A 25513-nucleotide genomic window follows, 5' to 3' on the forward strand; every position below is an offset into this window, starting at 1 on the left:
ATCATCGCCGGTGCATGTAAACAGCTGGAGCGGCCTCGTTTCTCCTGCTGGTGCCAGGTCTGACCCATACGACGCGTTGCTGTCACATTTAAAGCCTAACGCTGTTGTATGAGGAGTCTCAGCATACTGTATTTGTGATGTTCCACTTGCTTCAGGATGAGCTCATTCCTGTCCACCTCTGAAACGGACCGAGCCTTTAGCAGCAGCAAAGTGCACGTTCACCTGCTCCAGCGTGTACTGCGTTCGTCCATAAGAGCATCAGCGCGTGTGCGTGTGCGTGTGCGCGTGCACAGGCTGTCTCGCCCCTGCCTCCGGTGGATGACTTTGATCAGTGGTCATTACAGCTTCTCTAATCCTCTCTCCGCCCCCGGTCTCACTGTCATGGCTCCTCTGTCCTCCTCTGTTCTGCTGCCTTTCATCCCTCCCATGTTTACAGAGCAGCCACAGACTGCCATAGATTGTCTTACATCCTCACTCCGTGCCTGACACCCGATCCGGGTCCGAGAGCAGCTCCTCTCAGATCTTCGGTGGCAGTCGTGTCACACTCCTCAGCGCGGCCTCGTCGACTCGGACCCCGCTGCCCCGAGGTGCCGCTGTTTGAACTAGAAACCGATACGGCAGGACCTTACGGATGAGGAGAGAGCTGCTGTACTTTTAAGAGCGGGATTGTTCTTTTGGGGGAACACCTGCAGCCTCTACTGTCCACTCAGCTCCATAGACCCCCCTCCAAACACACACACACACGCACACACGCACACACACACACACACACAGTAAGGCAGGCTGCCACACAAACAGCCACCAGAGGAGGGGCTGCGGGTCTGATCAAAGGAGGATGTCGTCCACTGTCGAAGTTCACACCCCCACACTGACATGTGTGTGTGTGTGTGTGTGTGTGTGTGTGTGTGTGTGTGTGTGTGTGTGTGTGTGTGTGTGTGTGTGTGTGTGTGTGTGAGTGATGGCATGTTTGATTCCATTCCTCCCTCTCTGACTTCCTCTCCCCACTTCCTGCGAGCCGGCGCTGCTTCATCCACAGACGCACACACATGCACCCGGTCAGAGGACGCACTAGGAAGCTGTATCTCTTTAAGTGCTGATACGGGGAGCACACAAATAACAGCTGTCCCGTGGCCCAAATCCGCTGCAACGAGCGAGTTGGAAACCTGAACACCAAACAGAATATAAACAACCACCAAATCAGCAGTTTGCACCTATTAATCTTCCGACTAAACGGCCTGTGCAGCTGGAATCTATTACACAGGTGTAGGCAGTGGAGCCACTATATAATATCACTGACATGATAAATGCGCTAGAACAGTAATTGTGAGCTTAAACACAATTCCCACACTAACATATTATAATGACCGTGCTTAAGCTAATGTCTGTTGTTGTGCTTTCGTGTATCTGGACCCCCAGGGAACTGACCCAAGTGTTAACTGTTCCACACTCTTATCAACAGCAACTATTGGTCAGGAAGTCATCTTATCACCTTTACTTCCCGAGCTCATCTCCAACTAACAGACGCAAACCACATGAACCACATGAGTTAGAGGCCACGGCTGGATTTCCTCTTTGCCAATGCTGACAAATATTGAAAGAATTTTCTTTTTGTTGAATTGTAGGTATTCTGGAAATCACATCAGTGGACGTGGGAGTGGTGGCCATCAAAGGGCTGAACAGCAACTACTATCTGGCCATCAGCAGGAAGGGAGAGCTGTACGGAGCGGTCAGTATCCGAGTCAGAGCTCAATCAATAATCTAGACGCACAGATAGTGTTAGATTGTTCTGCGCTTATCAAAGGAAGCTCTATCTGGCCGCCGGCTCAAACCGGGCTCCCGTCCAGCAGACATCGGCGATCCACATGATGAGTCCTGTTTCCTTTCAGAGGGAGTTCGGCGTCGACTGCACCCTGAAGGAGCGGATCGAGGAGAACGGCTACAACACGTACGCGTCGGCCGAGTGGAAGAACAGGAAGCGGCAGATGTTCGTGGGCCTGAACGTGCACGGGCGGCCGCTGAAGGGCAAGAAGACGCGCAGGAAGAACACGGCCACGCACTTCCTGCCCATCGTCGTGTGAACGGGTGACGCCCGCTGGAGAAGGACCATGCGCAGCACTGGACAGAGGGAAAGCTGTAAAAGCGAGACTTTGCTGAAGAATTTCTCCTTTGGAAACAAAGCACTAACACTGTTACACACCGACGTGGCCTCTGCTGTTGACTTTGACTGAGACCGTGTTGTTTGCTGTTTGGGCAGAGGTGGTTCTGCGTCTGTGGCACACGATGCGAAACGCCTCCTAGTTTCTGTGCCAAACTGTTTTCAGCTGGAATAACACAGAAGATACGGGCCCAGATGAAGTGTTGTAGATGCAGGAGAAGAAGTTGATCAAATCCATATTTAGGCACGAAGGAGGTTGTTAAAAAAATGACAACAGCAAGATGAGGGAAGTAATTAACGTCTATCATGACAGCATTAAATAATAGAGGATACCACATTTAAAGCAAGTGTTTGATACTTAACCACTGTGTTTCGACTTTATTCTAATGACTTATTTATTTTGTGAAATATTTAACTTTCAGGGGAACGTACAAAGCAAGCATTCCTTCGCATTCTCTGCCTTTTATAGGAACTACAGTATGCGAAAATAAAATATTAAAATGATCCTTCCCTCCTCTGCAGCACCGTCGTCTTTCTTCCACTGGAGCGTGACCGGCGTTAACAAGTAGCACGAAGCCCCGGTGAACGTTCAGGTCGCGGCCAGTCTGTTCTTATCTAAGGGACTAAAAGGCCTGATGGTCCATGTGGCAACCATTGCACTAATGATCAGGTCCCAAACAAACTGGAAACATACAGGACCAACCACAGCAGAACGGGGGGGGGGGTAACGTCCCGGCTTTGGCCTGTAGATGCTGACATCATTTCCTAATATCACCCCATTACAGTGGAGCTGCAGCATTCCAGTTGCAGGAGGCCTAGTAAAGACTGCTGCTAAAGCACCTGCTGGTAACATTAGAAAATAATGTGTGAACGCCGGCGCGGGGCTGGCCTGCATTACTTCTGTCCACGGGCGTCTGGAGGGCCTTGAAGGAGGGTCTGAATTTGTGCAAGGCAAGAAATATGAACGGGGGAGAGATGTGACCTCCATCTGAACGCCCACTTCCCCCAGTAATAATCTACAAGCTCACTAATCAGTGGCAGCTGCCTCGATGCCAGATCAAAAGACCATGGGGAGAACATTAACACCGCAGGCTTCCGGGCCTCATGTTCTCCCATCCCGCCTTTTAGAACATCTATCTCAGGGCGGTTCTGACAAATTGGGAGAGACGAGGGCGACAGAGAGGTGAGAGCAGGGCTGCGACCACAGTAGGTGAGTTAAACACGCTCCCTAACGCTGACCCCAGAGCGGGAGGCCTGAAAGCAGCGCTTCAACCTCAAGGCAGGAAACGTGTTCCAGTCGTCCCTTAATGGCTCTCTGACAAACTGAGGAATGATGCAGAGCGTTGCAGACGGACGCCAGCGCTTAGAGTCACGCTTCTGAGCCGTGCACGGCGCCGCCTGTCACGTGTCCTCCGCTCCCTCCAGGGGTTGTGCAATGAGGTGTTGCTGCTGCATCTGTGAGGCGCCGCTTGGACCGGTACGGGCCTGGTACTGGCCCGATCCAGCTCCATGCGCTCAGCCTGTAAAAGCTGCGGTGATGCGTGTGCTCCTCATCCCGTCTCAGCGGCAGGCGCTCTTCAGAGTGGTGAATGTTTGAACTTTCACAGAAGTGGAAAACAAGCGCGGCAATCTTTTATCGGCGCGGCTCTCCACATTTGTGCTACGGGAATTCTCCGTGGCATAATGTGAGCCAGCTTTGGGAAACAAGTGGAAAATGACTGCAGGCAGAAACGACTAATGAATGCTTAGGCTGAGAAGTCTGGGGCAACACATGTCTGTAGTGGGCAGCTACTGAGAGACGCACAGCTGTGGAGGCTCAGGTCCACAGTCGCCTCTGGAGCAGATAAACGTGTAGGAGCTGTTTGTTTTCTTCATTCATTGTTGCATATCACTATACAGTATGTATAATATAGTATAATTTAGGTTAGCTTCTACTGTTGATGTGCTTATTAGATAAATTGCATTAGATAAATGGTTTTAATTGTTTAGTTATTGCTCCGGCACCGACGGGGCACCTCATATATACTACACTGTATTTACAGTAGGGGGACGGGTTGAGGAACCAGATAGGAGCCTGGGATGACAAACAGAAAGACGGAGTTGGAAAGACAGAAACCGGCAAAGGAGCAGTGAATGCACAGCAGCCACAAGACACGCAAACCCACACAAAAAGAAGCCACCACGGATTGTTTGTTTGTTGAACAATAAATCACCCATAAACAGCATTATATCTGGAATGGACATTGCACTGTTTTGTTTTGATTCATTAGTTTCCGTGTAATCACCCTGTGACTCCTTAGTGGCCATTTAAAATTGATTGTAAGAAAATCGCCACTACACAATGTTTGGTGCCTTTCTAGATATCTGATAAGAATGTGTAGTTTTTTAACCCACTGAACTTCACACACTTTTGGGCAGGTTCATCATCACGGTACAACGCATGCCCACGTTGTATGAATGACAACGGCTTAAATCAACAAACATGCAGGAGAACAACACTGAGGTCATGTCCTCAATATTTAGTCATTTTACCCAATCTGTCAGATTTGTTTTGAACTGAACAAAAACAGACACAGTGAACGTGGCAGAGTGAAAAAGGCTAAAGTAACCTGTGCATCAATGCACCGATCTGTCTTGACAGATCGGACCCAGACAAACACAGGTCAGTAACAAAGAGACAGGAATACGGTACCAGATCAGGCAGTTTGGCATCAGTGGACAGGCGAGGGTCAACAACATTCAGGCTCGGTTGACAGGACAGACAAGGGCGAGGCGATCCCGGCGTCAGTTAAACAGGCAGTAATCGGTAACGGGCAGACTTAGCGACGATACAGACAAGGACAAGGCAAAGGCTATGTCAGGCTCGGAAACAGACATACATTCAAAACCATGCATTACACGGCTGAAACGGCCCTATTGGAAAATTGCAACAAACCCATCCCCAAGACCAGCTCGCTGTACAAACTGGACCCAATAATGGATGACGGAGTCCTCAATGGGTGGACGATTAAACAAGGCAGCTCCGCCAACAGAAACTAAGCATCCAGTAATCCTTCCTGAAAACATGCATGTTTGTACACTTATTCTACGCCATACTCATCATCAGTTGATGCACACCGGAAGAAATCACGTCTAAATTAAGAGAAAAATATTGAATCAATAAAGAAAATTCTGCTGCTAGAAAGGTTGTATCGGACTGTGTTGTCTGCAGACGTCAAAGAGGACAACTCATCGAAAACAAAATGGCGGATTACCAGACAAGGCTCCCTTCACTGACGTGGGAATTGACTATTTTGGCCCCATTGATGGTAAACGAGGCAGAAATGTTGTTAAAAGTTATGGAGTGCTTTTTACCTGCATGACCAGCAATGCTGTGCACCTGGAGATGGCATAGGCACTTGACACTGATTCATGTATAAGTGCTATCCGCAGATTCATCTGTAGAAGAGGTCCAGTCTCCACAATCGGGTCGGATAATGGGAACTAAACCGAGAACCACCATCTCTGAACCACGGTAAACTTCAAGGGGCCTTATTACATCTCATACAACTCATGCAGAAGAATGCAAATGGACAAAATTAAGAAAAAACTTGAATCCTGGAGACATTGCAACAGCTCGAAGAGGATCCTGGATGTTGGAGAGAATTTTAGATACTAAATCAGATGCAAGAGGCTTGGTATCATCTGTTAGTGTTCAAACAAAGACCAGCATCCTAGAGAGACCTGTCACAAAACTCTGCTCCTGTTGGAAGCAGCAGTTTGACTTTTCATGTCTTTTTTTCATGTTTTAGGAGTTTATTACTAAAATAAGTCTTGTGTATTCAATTCAATTGAATACACAAGACTGTTGTGGTCCAACATAAACAAAAAAAGCTGACACAGTTCTGACTGTGCACTACAAAATGTTTGGTGCCTTTCTAAATATCTGATAAGAATGTGTAGTTATTTAACCCACTGAACTTCACACACTTTTTTGCAGGTTCATCGTCACGGTACAACGCATGCCCACGTTGCATGAATAACAACGGCTTAAATCAACAAACTTGCAGGAGAACAACACTGAGGTCATGTCCTCAATATTTATTTGGGCTATTTAGTCATTTTACCCAATCTGCCAAATTTAACTGGGTGTTTTAAACTGAACAAAAACAGACACTGAACATGGCAAGGTGAAAAAGGTTAAAGTAACCTGTTTGTATCAATGCTTAATTGTGTAGAAATAAACAAAGGCAAACCGTTGAGTTAAAAGGCAGCTACTTACACACATATAATTAAATACATTAATTAACTAGTTCACTATAATTATTAATTGTAAATATAAAAAATAATAAATATGTTAAGGTTTATATAATACATATAAAAATAAAAACAAACTAGTTAAACTTAAACGCTGAATGGATCGTTAGGTAAGATATTTAATATCTCTTGAAATAAATGTGCAGATGTCAAATATTTTCATTCACACATTTAAAACACGTTTAGTTTCAACAATAAGTAGGCCACTTTCAATAACTCATTTAGACTTGCAGTAAATTAACTTTTCACTTAGTTTAAAGCGGATCTTTATCGCTGCAGTACGTGGTTGCACAATGCAGTGGCTGCATTTCAGCTCCAGGCCACCAGGCGGCAGCAGCTTCATTTTAAAAGCAAATATCAGCGACAACGAGTTTGTTGTTAAAGGAAGTAGCGAAAAAAAAGTTCTGTATACACTGGTGGAACAGCCTTTCCAGAAAGCCACCATGAAACACAGATAGGGCGTTTGCCGTAAAAAAACAATAACAGATTTCGCTACGCTTACGAAAAAAAGCGGCTGTTACGCTGAGAAGCACCTCTGCGTTTTGTTCAGATGCTGTCTTGATTCGGAGCTGACAAGCGAACAGTCATGAACGAGAATTTCGACCGAGCCCCCGGTGCAGGCAGAACCCGTAATGTGACAGCAGAGCCCGGGGTCGCTGGTATCTCCGCGGGTGATGACAGCAACGGCATGCTCTTCAGCCAAAGGGAGCCGCTGAGACAGCCGCGAACCTCCCCGCCGTACGCGGAGAACAACGCGGCCACCGACGCGGCTGGTGGAGGTGGGGAGTCGTCCACTAGCTAAAGCTAACCGAGCTAACGTTCACGTTACACGGTAGTTACACATCGGCTAGTTTCAGATTCGATTCCTTGAAGCGTCACTCACCGAAAATGTCGCTAAAACTGTGTTTGGCTGAATGTAAAAATAGACACAGCGGTTTCCCAGAGAAGCAAAGAGGTGGCTACTGGTGAACGTGGAGCAGTCGCTAGCTAGCTAACGGCTAAACTAATGGTACCGTAGCTAACCTTAGCTTTGGGCGCTGCGACATGCACCTGTTGGTTTGCTATTTGATGTGAGGCCATTCGAAGTTAACGCTGCATCTAAATAAAGCTCCCACTCGGGTTTCACAACGGTGCAACAGAGGTCCACTTGTCATATGACATGCACGACATGTCAGCTACTGCCCAGCTGATCTGTCTCAATTTCTTCCCCTGTCCTTAGATTATAAAAGACAAAACAGACCCCAACAGAGCGCAGAAGCCAACAGCACGTCTGCCTACAGAGTGAGCAATGGTGGGGAGGCCGTGGCCAAGTCATCAAGTCTTTCAGCCAGTGCTCCAGAATTTGTCCCCACCGGATTTTCATTGTATGAAGTGAGTGGAATTCCACCATCACTACGTCCATTCTGTTGCTGCTGCTTTAGCTTTTATATGTGGTTACATTGTCATTATAGGGTATTTGTTCAGTTTCTGCAGATATAGTACCAACTTGCCTCTAATCTTTAAGCAGGTTCATAATCGCAATTAGCATTGTGTGTGTGTGTGTGTGTGTGTGTGTGTGTGTGTGTGTGTGTGTGTGACACATCAGCCGGTAGCTTATCTGCTAAAGTACATATTCACTAACCCCACATCCAGTTAGCTTCATTTTTTGGTATTTGGGAAGCTGTAATTGTTGAACAGAAGAATTTAAATTGCAAGATAAATGAAATACAGGCAGGATGCCTTTGACTGTGTATGGAAGATATTCTGCTGAAGTGAGGACTGTTTTTTTCCATCAACCTTTAGTCATATTGCCTTTTTATTATGATTTTGTATAGGACCCTCAGTACGAGGATGCAGCCTATTATTATGGTGAAGAAACTTTGGCTGATACAGTAAAAGATTTTCTTGGCTACCTGAGCTCCTCACCAGGATCCTTTGAAACAGATATTGAAAACATCACTGGCATGCTGAATTCCTGGGTTACTACTGAGGATTTACTGGAGGAGTTGGTGGACCTGATTTTCACACAGGTATAAACAAACATTGCTCTTTGTATAAATGTTGCAAGATGAAATATGATCTGCACAGACACAACATACTCATATGGCGACCCTCTTGTTTTCAACTCCAGTCCACTGCAATTCCAAATTTTTCTTACACGGGCGCCAGACTCTGTAACTACCTGTCGCATCACCTCACCCCCCCGAGTGGCAACTTTCGTCAAATGCTCTTGAAAAGGTGACTTAACAGTTTTGAATTTAATGTTAATTTTTCTCTGGAGGTAAACACAACGTTTTGGCAAAAGCTAGCTAGCTATAGTGTGACTAATATTGTAATAATATTGTTTTCTGTAGATGTCATACAGAATTTGAAAAAAAGGATTCAGCTGTTAAAGGAGACCCAGAGACCCAGAAGAAATTCCACTCCTTCGTGTTGTTTCTGGGAGAGCTTTATCTTAATCTAGAGGTAGGACGGTTTGCCCTCTTCACTAACTTAATACTGTATGATGAGATGTTATTATTACTCAAAACGTTTATAATATTGTCATTTATTAGCACACATTTTAAAGATCTGTAAATGGTTTAGCATGTTTGTCTTAGAGCAGATAGTGATGTGGTTTTGAGTCCCTGCTAATCTGCCCTCTAATCCAACAAACAGCTGTTCAGTCATGGAAGACTAAACCAAAGCTCTAAATGTACATTCATTGTCATTAACTGAATTTGATGTCTTTTTGAATTGTTAAACTAGGTAAAGAGTGGTAAAGGGCCTCCAGCTAGAGCAGACATCCTTCTTCGTGGTCTGTGTGATCTGATGAAAAGTTTGTTCTCCAATCCTGAGGATGCAAACCTGATCTGTGCTGTCAAACTGCTTAAGGTTTCAACAGATACATTTACACTTTTTTTATAGTACGCATTCCTGGTCCTTTTCTTATTTGAAGGTCTAATGAGCATGCGATTTGGATTTGCAGCTAACAGGCTCTGTTCTGGATGATACGTGGAAAGAAAAGGGACAATCCCATATGGAAGATTTGATGAAAAACATTGATACTATTCTACTAGATGCCACCGGCAGCAGGTGTGTATGTCAGTTCAGTGCATGTGCTTATGGTAATGTTAGGTTAGGAAGTATGTTTCTGCTTTTGAGTTCCTACAAATTATATTATACCTTGCAAAATTTAGATTCACATAAAGGGGCTAATTGCTAAAGTACCAAAAAGAAACACTGTGTTTTTTTTCTCCTCAGGTATGCCAGACAGATGCTTCTCAATCTACTAAAGCTGAGATCCAGTGACTGGGGCAGAGTCCATGCTGCTGCTGCAGCCAGCAATGCCACACCAGACACCGATCCCAACTACTTCATGGTGAGTTAATCTGCTTATGTTTGACATCCATCGACAGTCGCATTTCTGTTGGTCATTGTTTTGCTGGTCTACCCACAGAATGAACCTACATTTTACACAGAAGACGGCACACCATTTACAGCAGCAGACCCAGGTGAGCTTATATAACTGAATTAGTGGTGGCGTGACAGTGATCCCCACATTAAAATGATGAATTTATAATTTTGTCTTATGCTTTTACAGAATATGCTGAGAAATACCAAGAGATCCTGGACAAGGAGGATTATTTCCATGATATTGATGGAGATGACTTGTAAGTACATAGTAGTGTTTGCCACACAGTTTTTTTATGACTGCAGTTGTTCAACTGTAATTCATAAAATGAAGTGCAGAGTCTGTTAAACCTGGTAAAGTTATCAGTTGGAATCATAATTCGATTTACTTCAGTAAAATTAATTGAACCATAATTGTCGAAAGTCATCAGTACCAAGTAAGTGAGCACATCCCCAACTATCTGACTACATAATGGTTACACACATGTCATATGACCTGTGGGCCCCTGAGCATGGTCAATGTGTTTAACTGGCTCACAATGCAGGAGGGCCAAGCGTGGCCTCAGATCCAGTTTATTCAGCAGTTAGATGTGAAAGAGGGCTTTACTTGCTCCTATCCTGCTCTCAGAAAAGTGCGCTTGTGTCTGGAGAGTGTTTGGGTTTGTGGTGTATAGGTGGTACAGTTGTGTTAATATTAGTTATACAAGACATCTACAGTGTATATTCAGTAACAGATTTGTCAATCTAAATCTTGTGTTCTGTTTACAGGTTAGACTTTGATGAGGATGAGATGGAGCCTGAAATAGAGGAAGCGTTCGAAAAATTTTGTTTTGAATCAGAAAGAAAAAGACAGCAATGACACAAGTGTGAAACTCCCTTTATTTTAATCACAAGCATTTTAACAGAAAAAGCTGTTCATAGTTGCACTTCTGACACTTTTCTCAGTCAGTGTTGCTTGGAAAGTGGGGACAATCAATGGGACAGTGGTTTGAAATTGTAAGGCATTAGAAATTCATGGAAATGGTTGGTTTCATTGTTTTAAAAAGTTTCTTTAGAAATTCATTTCCTTCACACCTAAACTAAATGCCAAGAGAAAATTGCGTGCTGTGGATTTGTTAGTTATTTTTCTGAGTTGCCGATATGTTTCATCTGATGTTTTCATCTAACTATAGGCCAGAGCACCTAAATCATTATCAGAGCGGTATTGTTCACACTTTAAATGCAGGTGTGCAACACCGATCCAGCTGTTCTCTCAATACTGTGTCTCCTGTTAGACTGTTGTTTTTGAAGGGTGTTTATCAGTTGGTCTGGCTGAAGGTGAATGTTTAAAACTCGGAAAATGCATTACAGCACCAACACAAACAAACTGGAAAATAGACAGAAGTTAAAGCTGCACTACTGTATGTCACATATTATCTAAAATCTTTATATATATTTTAGAAATGTTTCTATAACTCATCAGCAACAGCCTAAAACAACCAGTCAGAAATTATTTCTGCTTTAATAGTTTTTTTTTTCAGTTTAAAGAGTATTCCTCTTAATTTTAATTTCCTGAGACTGGGAGGAGGTGGGAAGTGATCTTGTGCTGTGTTTCAAAGGAGTGACTGAAATTCCTGAGGATGCAGTGCATCTAAAACTCTTTTGTAGCTTTAAACATTGTCACTATAGATCTCATAGTGTGCAGCAAAAAGGATTCATTGTTATGGCAAGACTGAAAACTGTTAACCAGCAATCTATGAGACCTATATGAAGCAATGTTGTTTCATAATTTGTAAATATAAGTTAGCATTGTTTGCCTGCAATAAATTCTTTATAATGTGAGAATTTGTTTGCTTGTTTGAGTTTCTTCAGCAAAAGTGAGTTAGAAACACACAAACCACCATCCGCAGCTGTGCAACTAATGTGTTCAGACTAATGTGCTCATGTTTTATTCGTAGCTTTGAATTTCATCAAACATGTCTCTTTGTAACACGGCTTGCAGTCGTGCCAGACGTCTCTGCAAAAGTTTAGAATTATAAAACATTCATTCAAATTTCTTGATTATAAGCCACAGGTTGTACTTTTCTCAGCTTGTCTACCTCCTTGGTGGAATGAGTTTGATAATCTTCAGCCCTGGTGGATGATGATACCTGGAGATGAAGATGAATATATTAGTTCACTAAAGATCAACTCCTTATCAAATGTAGGGATTCAACATAACTAAACTGTGCAGTGACTGTTTTTGTAGTCTTTGCCACCACCTGCTGACCAACTTAAGTAACGTGACCAAAGACCAACCTTAATTACTGTATTCACCTGAAGCAAAGTTTGCACTTTGCTTAAAACTTTTTAAAACATATTGCGTTCAGCTTCGAGTGAATCAAAGCTGCAGCTGTGCTGTCTCTCTCGCTCTCCCTGTTTTTAAATCTGCGTCGACCACAGCACCGCATCGTGTTCAACCATAACATACTGTACCACCACCTTTTCCATATAAAGCAAAGATGGCTGCCTCTGTTACCATGTTAGAGCATCGTCGTGTGTTCATAAGCCTGAAAATGCTTTGTGGGTTCTTGAGCTCAGAGGGAAACTGCAGACAGCCATACCATAATATTGCCTTAACCCCAATCACACACCACAACATTTTTTCTCACCACGATCAAATAGCTGGTTGGTGCCATGTAAACCCTGCTGATCATGTGATGAAACTAAGAATCACAGCAGGGGAACATTGCGTTTCGCTCTGCGATAGTCATCGTAGGTTGCGAGTGTGGCCGGCGTCCATCACTGATTCATCTCAGTTTCCCAGCGATGTGGGATGAATGCTCTAATAACCACAACAATCCTCATTTGAGCATTGTTGCGTAGGTTCAGCTCGCGTTTCATACTAGGTTTTATTACTTGTGGTTAATGTGAAGCTTTCGTGCTTTAAAAAACACATTGTTTAAAACTTGTGTTTCATGGACGTGGATTGTTAACATCTGCCATTTGTTACTACTGTGGACCTTTCTCCCAAGATGGACGCCTCTCCCACCAGCCTCTAGTAACTGTAGCAGAACTGGAGCGTCCTTCGTCGAGCGTCTGACCAGGCGACTGCAGCCTCGCTCACGAGTCACACTGCACCGCGTCTGTGTGCAGTCATCCACTCGTGAGCCCATCTGAGCCCATCCGGCGGGACGGGACAGTCTGGATCACAATGCAGCAAGGCAAATCAGGGCCTTGGATTCCCACTGGTCAGCAGATGGGTGTGAAAGCGGGATTAGCTCCATGCTACAGTCCATTCACCCAGAGCTCTGTGTGGGAGTGTGCTGTGCACTATCTGCATCGTACTGCACCATGCTGCTCCTCAACTTCAGCACTTTTAGCAATGATCTCACTATTTGTTTACAAGCTGAGACCCTGAATCTGAAGATGAAGCTAAGACGAAGCATTTGAACTTAACGGGAAACTCCCAAAACATCCTCAACAAGACTAATGACTCTTAAAGCTGTCATACATTTGACTGGTGTACTGGAACGGTGGCACTTTTAAAGATGGAAATCTCAAACGCCGGACACAGGAAGTAGAATTAAATTTAACCATTTGGCGAGCTGACAAAAGAGGAAGCTGAGAAAAATAGCCTTTTCCAATGTGAGTGAAGGGAATATGAACAGAGCCCAGGCTTGTTGTGACTGTAACTGTTCTCCAAACACCCAGAGCTACTTCAAATGAATCATGTTCTTCCTTAGAGGGGATTTTTAGTGACGTGCCCACACTCCTCCATTATGTATGAGCCTGACAGGAAAACACACCCCAGGGTTTGCTGTTTTAAGATCCTTCCTTAGATTGTTCACCTTTACCAGAATTGGCTGCTCAATACCTCCGTATAGTGTATAGAGTGAGTGGAACCCTGACCATGAAAAGATCCAAAAGATCAGCTTCTTTACGTGATTGATCTGCTCTATGTGACAAACATTCGAGTCAATTCTTAGGGGGTCCAGCTCATCATGACTTACACACGAGTCACGGCTGCACAAACAGTGGAGGTGGAGTCAGGGTTCAGCGTCTCAATGAGGTCTGGCTTCACCTGTAAACAGTGGAGCCGGATGAACTGAGTCACAGCTGAGTCGTCCAGTCCTGTCTCATGCTGGAAGCTGAACTCACCGATCAGGGGTTTATATTATTCACAACATGTAGTAAATGTGAATGTACAGTTGTGTGTCCCACAGCTGTGTGAAGGGCTTGGCAGAGTTTAGCGACTCTTGGAGCGGTTTTACGACCCGTGGTGACCTACAGCACTTGGATGGGTGGAGATAAATAAATAAATGATATACGGAACAGCTAATCTTTGTCATTGGACAGTACGTTTACTGGCCTCTTATCGACCCGCAACACAGAACCGCCAGCTTTACAGAGGTGGGTGTGAACCCGCAGTGTATGGACCTGCTTTCATCTAGATAAACTACAGATGCAGTCTGACATGCTCTGTGTTTCTGAGAAGAGGCTGTTACACATGTTTTCTGACTGATTCTTGTGTCAGACTGAAGCAGCTGATTGGGTTGTAATTAGTAAATGTCTATCAGAACCCTGTAGACTTGCACCAGTGAAATGAGCGGAAGCTTAAAAAAGGTCTGAGGCGCTTTTGCTCCTCCCTTGTTACCACCTCTGACCTGCCCTTGAGCAAGGCCTTTGATCCCAGATTCCCCAGCCCAGTCTGAAATAAGTCTGAAATAAATAACCCCAGTGTGAAGCTGAAGAAATGTTCAGTCCTACAATTCCCACAATGCAACAAAAAGCATCTACATTGTATTGAACGATCCTCTGACAGAACCCACAACTCCTAAATTCCCAAACCTGAGTTCACACTGACGGCTTTCTGTTAGAGATCTGTAATCCCGATGACGTAATTAGGGTCATTTCCTGTTGCTCCAGAACCTCAGAGGACTCTCTCTCTTTTAAAGGTTAAGTCAAATTTCCTCCAACTTCTAAACAGAGGTTTGAAGTCTGTGAGACGTACATATGGAGTAATTTGCCCATGAAACAATATGGAATTAGAGGACGTAATTATCCAGAGCCTTGAGCAACAAACACCAGCAAACATTCTTTCCAACAGTGTTTTAGAATGAAACCACTCCTCGAGAATTAAACGTCTTTCAACTCTCCAGCACATGTTCCAATGAAATCTTACATAATTGTTTTTCAGTAAAGGAAAAAATGACTTGCTATTGTTTGGGCTTCAGTTTATAGGTTTGAGCGAATCCTCTTCTCCCTCCGCCCTCCGCAGTGTGCTGGAAATACAGAAATTACAGGGTTCAGCTTGATGAGCGATGAGACAAGGCTCGAATCGTTTATTAGTGATGTGCGTTTTTCTATTTGACATCCTTTGATTTAGTGCTGTTTGTCCTCACATGATCGTGGCTCTAGAATGACGATTAAAAGACGTTTAAGTCAAAGCTGGAGGGCGCGGGTGTGTTTTGGACGCTCGTTTCTTTTGCCTCCAGTAAATTTGTTTCAGACTTTTTGTTTTTTTATTTTCTAACCCACTGACGAGCTGGAGGTTTATTTTAAAACGAGCTCCATTAATTATTCGTCCGATAATAACATATTAATACCCTGATTGGCTCTTCGGCTTCACTTCCCCAGTGACTCTGACATCATTACAAGCTTCACATCCTTTCACAATAGTGGCCGTTTAAGTTGGCACCGACCGGAACTCGATAAGGAAGAGTCCTTATTTAGAAGCCAACCTCCTCGTGCGTCACGCTGAGTCGCCGCTGCGCGAATCAGCAACTTTGACAAGTGCGGCGGCTTCATTTAATCGCCTCCTATGGACCAAGCGCCACTATGTCTTTCTTCTTGGGGAATATCTTGTTCATTTTAATAGTTACCGGTAAGTACTGGGCTTGTTTCGAATTTCAAATCTGTGGTTTGGGAATGCGCGAGCCTGCGCTCAAAGGTGAAACAATCCTCATATTCTCGCCACAAATAGCGTCGACGTTTGGTTCAAATACGCCGCAGTCGGGCTGGTTCCGTCACTCTGCACCCGGACTGAGGTGCAGAGTGAGGTTTCATACACTTTGCAGAGCAACAGATGAGTGGACGAGTCTGGCGGTGCGCTTGTTTTGAATCAGATTTCAGATCGTCCCGCAGCTTCTTTCATCTGTCAAATGTGTGATCCGGAGTCGTGAAAGGCATTAAGTCAAACCAGATCAAACGTCCTCTGCTCCATAACCCGTGGAAACGGCTCCACGGCAGCCTGGAGACATTGGTTGATTTCTGGATCTGACTAGAAATAAAGGCTGAAAGAGCAATAGGCGTAATTATTATCTAACTGCCGTTCTACTGCCGTTCCCTGTTCTGGAAATGGAAGCCGTGGTTGATAGTGTAGGCTGAGGGTCTGCAGACTCCCAGGAGGAGGCAAAGTGCTGCTCTACGCTGCAGGTCAACGGGCGCGGCTGCAGCCTGCGCTGGGGAGGGTCTCCTGAGCCCATCCAGTGCCCATCCACATTCCTCTGGCTGACCAGAGGGCTGGCTGCTGAACCCGGCCTGTTTGGGCCTGTGGCTCTGAGAGTGCAGAAACACTCACTGGCAGACGAGCGAATTCCATGTCCTGAGGGCGCGGAGGGGCCTGCGTTCGCAGCTCCGCTCCTGCACGCAGCGCAGCGCTTCATGAATGTGTGACCCTTCCTCAGTTCTCTGCGCCTATCAGTCAAACTGGCACTTAATGCGCATTGGTCACATGCATTATTCAACCACAAACCCACCGGACGCGACTGAAGGAAGTTGATGCACGGTAGAATTGCAAAACCACAGACCTCTGGTTCGTGAACACGAAAGGTTTTAATGTTCTATAAAACACTACATGCACAATTACAAAAAGAAATGTACTAATTAAACTGACTGTGTTTACAGAAGGTGTCGTAGATACTGTACAGCTCTTAGGCTCATTATTACCAGACCCATACTAAAGCGGTGGCATCGTCTTCACCAGCTGACAGAGTCGGGCGGTCCCGGTCCTTCAACGTCGGCACAGCCGGGGCCAAGGTGTTCAGCGGCTCGCCGTCAGAGGAGTTTGGCTACTCGGTCCTGCAGGCAGCAAACCACCAAGGCCAATGGTACGAATGGAGTCACTTTGTTCTGCTTAGTTTCTGAACGAGCTGTCTGTGAAGCTCATTATGGTTTCACAGCCCTGTTCAAGTGGAGGCTGCGCTGCTTTCATCCGTGTCTTTTCTATAGTCTTTGTTCATGACTTTTAAACCGTAGCACAGAAGCAAAACAGGGGAAATAAGTGTACTGTATGTGCACCATCCTCAGAGAAGGAGGTGCACTTATTTTGTCTGTTGTGCCACACTAAGACTTGTGTCACGTTCGAGCCTCTTACATTTAGCCCGTCTTAGTTAAACAGTAACCCAGCGGCTTAGATATCCCAGGGTTGAACTGAGTCACACTCACAGAGTAAGTCACCGTCTGGAGGAGTGTCACATTTTTACATTTACATGACTGGAGGATGTGATTTTGTCACATTAATATACAGTAATAGATCCAGTTTCCTGATGATGCATCACATTTGTTATACTCAGTCTGCAGTTCTATATACTCATGATATACTATGTGTCACAGAGTGAATTCAAAGCTTCATGAGTCTTAGATGTATTTTACAGCAGGATTAATACTGATGTGATGGAAGAATAATCACAGTTAGGTGGATGTTTTCATTATGAACCTGTAGAACCCTTCATTATGAACCTGTAGGATCTTGTTTGTGATGGACCTGCTGCTGCTTGCTCATGTAGTTTTTGTACCTGAGGACATTCTGCAGCTTCGGATGAGCTTGGACAGGTTGTGTGCTCTGCACGCACACACCCCGGGCCCATCTGTAAGAGGCTGAGGAGGAGGGGGGTTCTCTTGTTGTCCGCAGGCTGCTGGTCGGCGCTCCGTGGAGCGGTTACAGCCAAAACAGGAAGGGGGACATCTACAAGTGTCAAGTGTCCGGCTCTAAAAACACCTGTGACAAACTGGGTCTTCAAGGTAGGACGGCCTAAAACGCGAGAACAGCCTCCAGACGCTTGGTTCCGTGTGATGCTGTATCTGCGCCTTCGTCCACAGATTCTCTCAGCATTCCATCAGTTAAAAATGTCAACATCAACATGTCCCTTGGTTTGACCCTGATCCGGATGCCGGCACTCCCCGACACGCTGGTGTGTAACATGAGCTGAGTGAACAAACAGACTCAAACAGGAGTTCTCTCTGGACAAACCCATTAAGTCTCTTTTTTTCTCCTGTTTGTGCTTCTCTACAGATGTGCGGCCCTCTCTGGGCACAGCTGTGCAGCAGTCAGGACTTCTACCCAGGGATCTGTGCCAGAATGAACCCCCTCTTCCGGCCTCTACCTGCCTTCTCTCCTGCTGTCCAGAGTACGTTTATTAATAGGTCCTATCTGTTAGACTCAGTACATCTTTGTGGTTGCGGTGCTTTCCTTATAATGATGGCTCACGTGACCTCTCCAGCGTGTGGAGGACCTATGGACATTGTGATTGTGCTGGATGGCTCCAACAGCATTTACCCTTGGGCTCCAATGACGCTCTTCCTGCAGAAGCTAATATCCAAACTCGACATTGGGCCTGACAGCACACAGGTGATGCTGGGTCTCGTCAGCCGTAACAGGAAACCTGATCAAACATTAAACTCGCGCTTCACCTGTTAACGACACAGGTGAGCGTCATCCAGTACGGTATCGACCAGAGGGTGGAATTCCAGCTGAACACGTTTAAAACCCAAGCTCAGATGATCGCTGCTGCGTCCAGCATCACACAGATGTACGGGACACTGACCAACACCTTCCACGCCATCCAGGCGGCCAGGTACAGCGCGCCCCCAGCGTTATTAATGTCTTGTTGATGATGAGCATTACTGCCAGCTTAGCCGAACGCCTCGCGTCTGCTCTCTCCAGTCAGACAGCGTTCAGTAAAAAGAACGGTGGGCGTGCAGGCGCCGCCAAGGTGATGGTGGTGGTCACGGATGGGGAGTCCCATGACGACAGCATGAGGGATGCGGTGATTGCAGAGTGTGACAAACAAGGCATCACCCGCTTTGGTATCGCTGTGAGTACAGAGCAACCCGCCTCCTTCCTACCTCACTCACGCTTTTTGTCCTGATCTCGTTTGCATCGACCCAATCTCTGTTTTCCTCCCAGGTCTTGGGTTATTACATCAGAACCAACAAAGACACGAAAAATCTGATTGCTGAAATTAAATCCATCGCCAGTTTGCCCACGGACAAGTTCTTCTTCAACGTGTCTGAGGAGGCAGCTCTGTCCAACATCGCCGGGACGCTGGGAGACCGCATCTTCAGCATAGAAGGTGAGCTGTTCCTCCCCTCCCCCACTGTTAAGGCTGTCATTTACCCGATAGAGCATGTTACGTACACTGTGCTTTTAAATTTACTGTACACAACGCTGTGTTCCCAAAAGGCACCGGAAAAGGCGGTGACAGCTTCAAGATGGAGATGTCCCAGGTCGGGTTCAGCGCTCACTACTCCAGTCAACAGGTACCTTCACTTGTCCGCTGCTGTTGTGGTTTGATCTAATCCACGGTCAAGAATCATTCATCAAGTGTCTTGTGCGCTTGTTACACATATAAACATGCTGTACCAGTCAAACCACCAAAATATGGGCTGTGACAATGCACTCATGCAATCGTTTTTAATAGCAGCTGCTCTACAGTAGAACCACATGTGATGTCTCTCTGGTAACGTTATGCAGTATGAACCACATCCACTTTAGCCTTTGCACAGAACGGAAACAGGAAGTTTCATTTGTTTGACCTTGAATTTGCAGCGCCTTTTCCCATGGCTTACTTCACAGGGAAATGTGTTAGCGTCTGCCCATTGACCTTTGACCTGTGCTCTTCAAGGATGTGCTGATGCTGGGGGCGGTGGGAGCCTACGCATGGAGCGGCACTGTTGTCCATCAGACTGGGCCGAAGGTTGACATCTTCCCCTTTTCAGCTTTTGAGGGAACCCTGCAAGACAGAAACCACAGCTCGCTACTGGGTAGGCTGGTATTGTGTAGGCTGGAACTGGGCAGGCTTTGAACTGGGTAGGCTGGTATGATTTTATATCAATACAGCAATGTGTTGTGTGCGGAGAATATTAAAGGGCCAACACACCCATAATCCTAAAAGGCAGATGTTCAGGATGTTGCCTAATTAGACCTGTTCACTGTGTGGACATGTACTAACTGCTCTCCATAAACATTTCCCTCATCCTTTTTTTGATTTCCTTGCGCCTGCCGAGACACGACAGCTTACCCTGTTATCATTCTGGGTCTTTCCAGGTTACTCTGTCACCACAATGAGCGATGAGTCTACTCTGTACTTTGTGGCCGGTGCGCCTCGCTCCAACCACTCCGGTCAAGTCATCGTCTACACCCTGAATGCCCAGAAGCAACTAACCATCATAGATTCAGCAAGAGGCAAACAGGTAGCGACGTAAGATGATTTGCTGGCGTTGCCTAGGAACCAACTAGGAATTCCTTGTTGTTCCAGATTGGGTCGTATTTTGGAAGTGTCCTGTGCTCGCTGGACGTGGATAAAGACGGAGTGACGGACCTTCTCCTAGTCGGCGCCCCAATGTTCATGAATGAGCAGAGGAGGGAGGAGGGCAAGGTCTACCTGTTCTCTGTGACCAAGGTGAAAGTCAGCGCAGTCTCTAGGTCTCATCAAACACCCTGCTTTTACAAACTAAACGTTTCCCACTTCGCTCACCAAAGGGGATCCTGAACGAGCAGGGATTCCTCTCGGGTCCAGCCCAGAACGAGAACGCACGGTTCGGGATGGCCATTTCTGCCGTCCCGGACCTGGACCTGGACGGCTACGGGGATGTAGTCGTAGGAGCGCCACTCGAAGACCAGGAAGTGGGCGTCATTTACGTCTACAACGGCGAGAGGAAAACGTTAAGGAAGGATTTCTCCCAGGTATGTGGAAGGAACTCCTCCTGACCGGTGAACTAACAACGGGATGAGTAATGACTGTCCTGTTTTTCTAGAGAATCCTTGGCTCCAAGCTGGATCCCAAACTGCAGTATTTTGGACGATCCCTCGATGGCTACAAGGATCTGAATGACGACACGATCCCTGACATATCAGTGGGAGCCTACGGCAAAGTGGTGCAGCTCTGGTGGGTAAATGCGTCTCAGATCGTGACCCATGAAACGCAGCCTGTGTTGCTTCATCGTTCTCTGAACGTGCTGCTGTTTTCAGGTCCCGGGGTGTCGCGTCCGTCTCCACCAAAGTCTCCTTCACACCTGACAAGATCAACATTTTCAACAAAGACTGCGACGTCGCTGGACGCAAGCTGACGTGCTTCAGCACCCACCTCTGCTTCAGCGCTGCGTTCAGGCCCAAGAACCCCGTCGGACCCATCGGTAAATACGACACACGACGCTGTAAGAAAAGGAAAACATGAGCTCAGACTAAAACTGAATTCCTTGCAGACATTTCGTACACGCTGACTCTGGACGCTAACTTGAGGGATTCACGAGTCACATCAAGAGGAATGTTCACCAAAAACAACGAGCGCTCCCTCACGGAGAAGGCAAAAATCGCTTCCACTCTCCTGTGTCAGGACTACCAGGTCTACGTTCAGGTAAAGGGGGAGACGTGGGATCTTATATCACTGAGTGTTTCAACACATTCATCCCTGATTTGGTTTTTAACAGGAGACGCCGGACTTTGTGAATTCCCTGAGTCTGAAGGTAGAAATCGAGCAGCAGAATGCAGACGTGAATCCTGTCCTCGACGTGTTTTCTCCAAACGCCTCAGAGTTCTTTGTAAGTGGTTGACGTGGTGCGACAGTCTGTGCTGTTTTTAGACCTACAGGAAATAAGTGAGATGTGTTCAAACTGTTTGATGCAAACAGTGAAGCAGCCTCTGTCATTGTTGCAGATTCCGTTCACCAAAGACTGCGGCTCCGACGACGTCTGCCTCAGTGATCTAGTGTTGACTGTGGCGACAGCCTCGAAGGGATCCGGGTGAGAGTTACACGTACAGACAAAGATGGGATGGCGTTCACAGGACAAAGACCTTTATTTGTTTGTCACCGGCTCCTGTCTAAACTGTGGAGGTTGTATTTTATCGATGCGTTGCCAGATTGGACTGATGTTACAGTCCCGTCCCCTGAAGTCCTTCTAGAATGGACCTTTCCTAAGTCGACATTGCTCCTGGTGCCTTCATATAAATTAGTTTTCTATTTTCTGTAGTTTCTAGTTTTATGAGTCTGCCTGGGTTGTTAATAGCTGCACCAATTAAAGTTTGCCCGTTTATGCAGCAACTTCACAGCCAATAAAACAGTTGTGTCAGACTTCGGACAAACACTCGCTGAGATGAAGGGATGCAGAAGACTTGTATGGAAATAAACAGGCAGACATTAGGTACTGTCCCATGCTCATACAGAGTAGCTTGTGGTTTAGCAGCTACTGATTGAAATTTTTGTAGCATGTTTACATAGACTTTTATTTTGAACTTATTTTATTTTTTTATTAGGCCTCTGTTAAAAATAGTTTTAGATGATTTGTCTTTTTCATTTGAATCTGTGCTGCAGCTCCGCTCCCGTTCTGGTCAGCGCTAATAACCGGGAGCTGTCCTTCGACGTCGTTGTGAGGAACAAAAAGGAGAACGCGTACAACACTCGGGTGTTGGCCACCTACTCCAGCAACCTCTACTACTCCTCCATCTCTGTCTCTGTGAGTGAAAGCATTTCTGCGACTGCGTCTCTGTCTGGTGATGTGTTAATGTGTTACACCACGTGTGCAGACAGATGAGGTCAAATGCACATCAGCTCAAGCGCAGACCATCGCCTGCCAGGTGGGATACCCAGTTCTGAGGACGGATAAGGAGGTAAGCGCGGTCAAACGCTTTCAGGTCAAACCCTATCAGTCGCCGGTTGTCAAACATTGTGTCGTTTCATTGCAGATTAGGTTTCGGATGCATTTTGACTACAGTCTGAATCAGTTGCAAAACCGAGCTGAGGTGAAGTTTGAGGCCCAGAGGTACACGGAACACGGAATCCATCAGAAATTCCAAATTCTAGGTCCTTTAAAACGACCGACACGTCATATTTTCCTTGTGTTTTCCTTTGCAGCGATAGTGATGAAGAAAGTCTTGCAGACAACAAGGTGGACGTTTCCTTCCCTGTTCAGTACGATGCAGGGATTGTTTTATCCAGGTGATTGTACGGCATTTTGACTAATGCACAGTCTATTATTGCAGTATTAATATTTCTCTGTCTGCTCTCATTGCTGCAGACAGTCAAATATTGAGTTCTACGTGGCAGATGTCATCAGTCCAATAGTAACAACGGTGAAAACTCTGGACGACATCGGCCCAGAGTTTAACTTTACAGTGAAGGTACTGTACGATCAAACATCACATCATCATAAACATCATCGTGTTTATTTAAAAATGGATTTATTGGAAAACTTGTGTTTAAAGGTTTCGACAGGTATCTTCCCCGTCAGCCTCCTGTATCTGACCATCGCTCTGCCAGTGGCCACTAAAGGTGGGAACCAGATGCTGTACGTTACCAGCGTGGAAACAAATGCCGTGAGTAGCTCCACTACGCAGACGTGCTTTGAGCCCGAGCCATGAAATACAGGAAGTACAGTGAGGCCTGTTCCCTGCAGGGAGCTTCCGTCAGCTGTGACTCCGGCAGCATCGTCGACCCGCTGAAGATCGCTATGAAGGAGCGCAAGGTGTCGTTCTCCGAGGAGAGTCTCCGACGAATGGACAAGCTGGTCAGGATCTCTGTTTGTCGGCCTCTCTCTGCTGCTTTCATGTGTTTTCATTTGTATAATGGACAAATCTGCATAATGTGATCAACTTGTATGTATTTGTATTGCTTTTACATTTTGTGTAGTATTTTGTTTTTCTGTCACATCCTACAATTTTAAATCATGTTTTACAATTTTTTATGATTATTAGACATAGATGCAATAGAAGTTATGTTAAGTGTTCACTTCCTTTTGCTATTGTTTTTTACTTACAGGACTGCAGCAATGCAAAATGCGAGCACGTGAAATGCATCCTCAAAGATACGGATGTTAAGAGCGACTACTTTGTGAAAGTTAAATCGAGGATCTGGAGGGGCACGTTCGCTTTGGTACACAGATTCCATGATGAGCTTTGTTCTGTATTAGTGCTTGATAGATGCTCATAGCACGGCTGGTCTTCTTGTGTTCTGCCACCACAGGCTACGTATCAGAGCATCGAGCTGACCTCCAATGTGGAAGTGGAAACCTCCAACCCAGACCTGCTGGTTATTGGCCTCAAACGGCTTCCAGTAAGAAGCTCCAGCCTTGGATTCATTAGGCATTTTGAATTGTTCACTCTCTTCACACAGGCTTTGTATTGACCTGCCCTGTCTTTGCCGTCCAGGTGGTGGTGACCATCAGTAAACCTGGGGAGACGGCCGACGTTCCCATAGGTGTGATCGTTGGCAGCGTCTTCGCCGGGCTGCTGCTCTTGGCGCTGGCCGTCGGGCTGCTGTACAAGGTGGGAGTGTCTCCAGGCTTCTGTGGCTTGAATTCCTGTGTTGTGGTGGTTGCAATATCTCCATTCTAACGTGTAGCTTCACTGTTTACTTTGCAGTTTGGGTTTTTCAAAAGAAAGTACCACCAGCTTCAGATGGAGGCGGAGGAAGACGGACAGAGCCACGCACACAAGGATGAAGTGCTCTGAACCAGTAATAAACCAGAGCCACCCAGTGCGGATACTGGTGCTTCTCACTGGTACTTATCAAGTGCAAATGGAGCGAGTCACTGGCATCCAATGGGAGCAGGTGACTTTGGATGACTCACCTGTCGGAGGAAGCCGTCTGTCAGCCTTTCTCTTTGCCTCCACGCGGCGACTGCTGTTATGCAATGACTTTGAATGTTTGTCCCAGTCCCCCCACCATCCACCACACAACCGCCTTTGTTTTAAAGTTTTTTGGGCAACTTGATCAAATAATAACAGTTTTATATAGAATTTTGTACAGCAATTACTGTAGCTCGTTGTCAAGACGATGACATTGAGTCTGTAGCTACAGTAAAGCTGCCTTCAGATCCTTTGTCACCTCTGCTCTTCTTGCACTAAGACTGTTAATGTAAATTAGTTTAAAAGTGAAAAGGAAAAATTGTCCATGGACGAATGGAGGATATCACCTCTTTCACTGTATTTCTACTGTATATACTGTAAGATACAATTGTGGTTTTACATGTGACTGTAGAGGTCCATGAGGGGTCAGGTATGAATATCTCACTAACATGCTCTTTGCATGTTATTTAATGATTACAGTAAAAATGCGTGTTTTCTTTACTTACTTATTTTTATTTTTTACTTCTGTATTTGCGAGACTCTTCTTTAAAAATACCACAAACTGACTACTGTAATTGCTTAGTTGAATCTTTAATATATTCCCTGAGGCACAGTCCTCTACATCTTGTAAACAAAGCACATGCAAATACTGTTTCTGGCAAAGAGAAGTTCCGGATTTATTCATCATGAGATGTTCACTGGCCTTTTTTTCCTCTATATCTTTGTTGGTGACGCGTTTCACTAAACTTCAGATACAGGCATGTAGTTACCGAGCGTTGCCACAAGGTGGCAGCACAGGATGACATGTGACCTGGAGCTCAGTGCTCTGTTAATGACTTGAACCCATCTACACCATCATTACAGCTCATCGTAATCTCGGACTGGTT

General features: G+C 45.7%; 3 protein-coding genes across 3 annotated transcripts in view; all 3 read left to right on the plus strand.

Moving 5' to 3' along the window:
- The window catches only part of LOC114861735 (fibroblast growth factor 10-like), a 10313-nt gene extending 7644 nt beyond the window's left edge, over window positions 1-2669 (plus strand). Inside the window, exons 6-7 of the mRNA XM_055511543.1 lie at window positions 1623-1726; window positions 1887-2669. Coding sequence (XP_055367518.1) covers window positions 1623-1726; window positions 1887-2078 — 296 coding nt within the window. The 3' untranslated portion in view covers window positions 2079-2669. The remainder of the gene's footprint in view (window positions 1-1622; window positions 1727-1886) is intronic.
- Window positions 2670-6837: 4168 nt separating this feature from the next.
- On the plus strand, window positions 6838-11647 carry paip1 (poly(A) binding protein interacting protein 1). The gene is made up of 11 exons (XM_029161278.3): window positions 6838-7230; window positions 7671-7822; window positions 8266-8460; window positions 8562-8668; window positions 8785-8896; window positions 9179-9304; window positions 9399-9505; window positions 9674-9791; window positions 9870-9924; window positions 10014-10083; window positions 10592-11647. The coding sequence occupies exons 1-11, from the start codon at window positions 7038-7040 to the stop codon at window positions 10680-10682; spliced, it is 1326 nt and encodes a 441-aa protein (XP_029017111.1). The 5' UTR covers window positions 6838-7037; the 3' UTR covers window positions 10683-11647.
- Window positions 11648-15121: 3474 nt separating this feature from the next.
- itga2.2 (integrin, alpha 2 (CD49B, alpha 2 subunit of VLA-2 receptor), tandem duplicate 2) lies at window positions 15122-25311 on the plus strand. The gene is made up of 30 exons (XM_029163684.3): window positions 15122-15668; window positions 16770-16893; window positions 17697-17806; window positions 17885-17976; window positions 18078-18192; window positions 18286-18413; window positions 18491-18639; window positions 18729-18879; window positions 18972-19137; window positions 19248-19324; window positions 19690-19828; window positions 20112-20257; window positions 20323-20466; window positions 20547-20750; window positions 20822-20952; window positions 21036-21199; window positions 21269-21420; window positions 21494-21604; window positions 21720-21805; window positions 22375-22516; window positions 22587-22670; window positions 22746-22822; window positions 22915-22998; window positions 23078-23180; window positions 23265-23375; window positions 23456-23566; window positions 23818-23931; window positions 24022-24111; window positions 24207-24323; window positions 24420-25311. Exons 1-30 carry the CDS (start codon window positions 15623-15625, stop codon window positions 24507-24509), a joined length of 3558 nt encoding a protein of 1185 aa, XP_029019517.1. The 5' UTR covers window positions 15122-15622; the 3' UTR covers window positions 24510-25311.
- The last annotated feature ends 202 nt before the right edge of the window (window positions 25312-25513 follow it).

The sequence above is a fragment of the Betta splendens genome, chromosome 9 (genome assembly GCF_900634795.4).
Source record: "Betta splendens chromosome 9, fBetSpl5.4, whole genome shotgun sequence".
In the NCBI taxonomy this organism is placed as follows: Eukaryota; Metazoa; Chordata; class Actinopteri; order Anabantiformes; family Osphronemidae; genus Betta; species Betta splendens.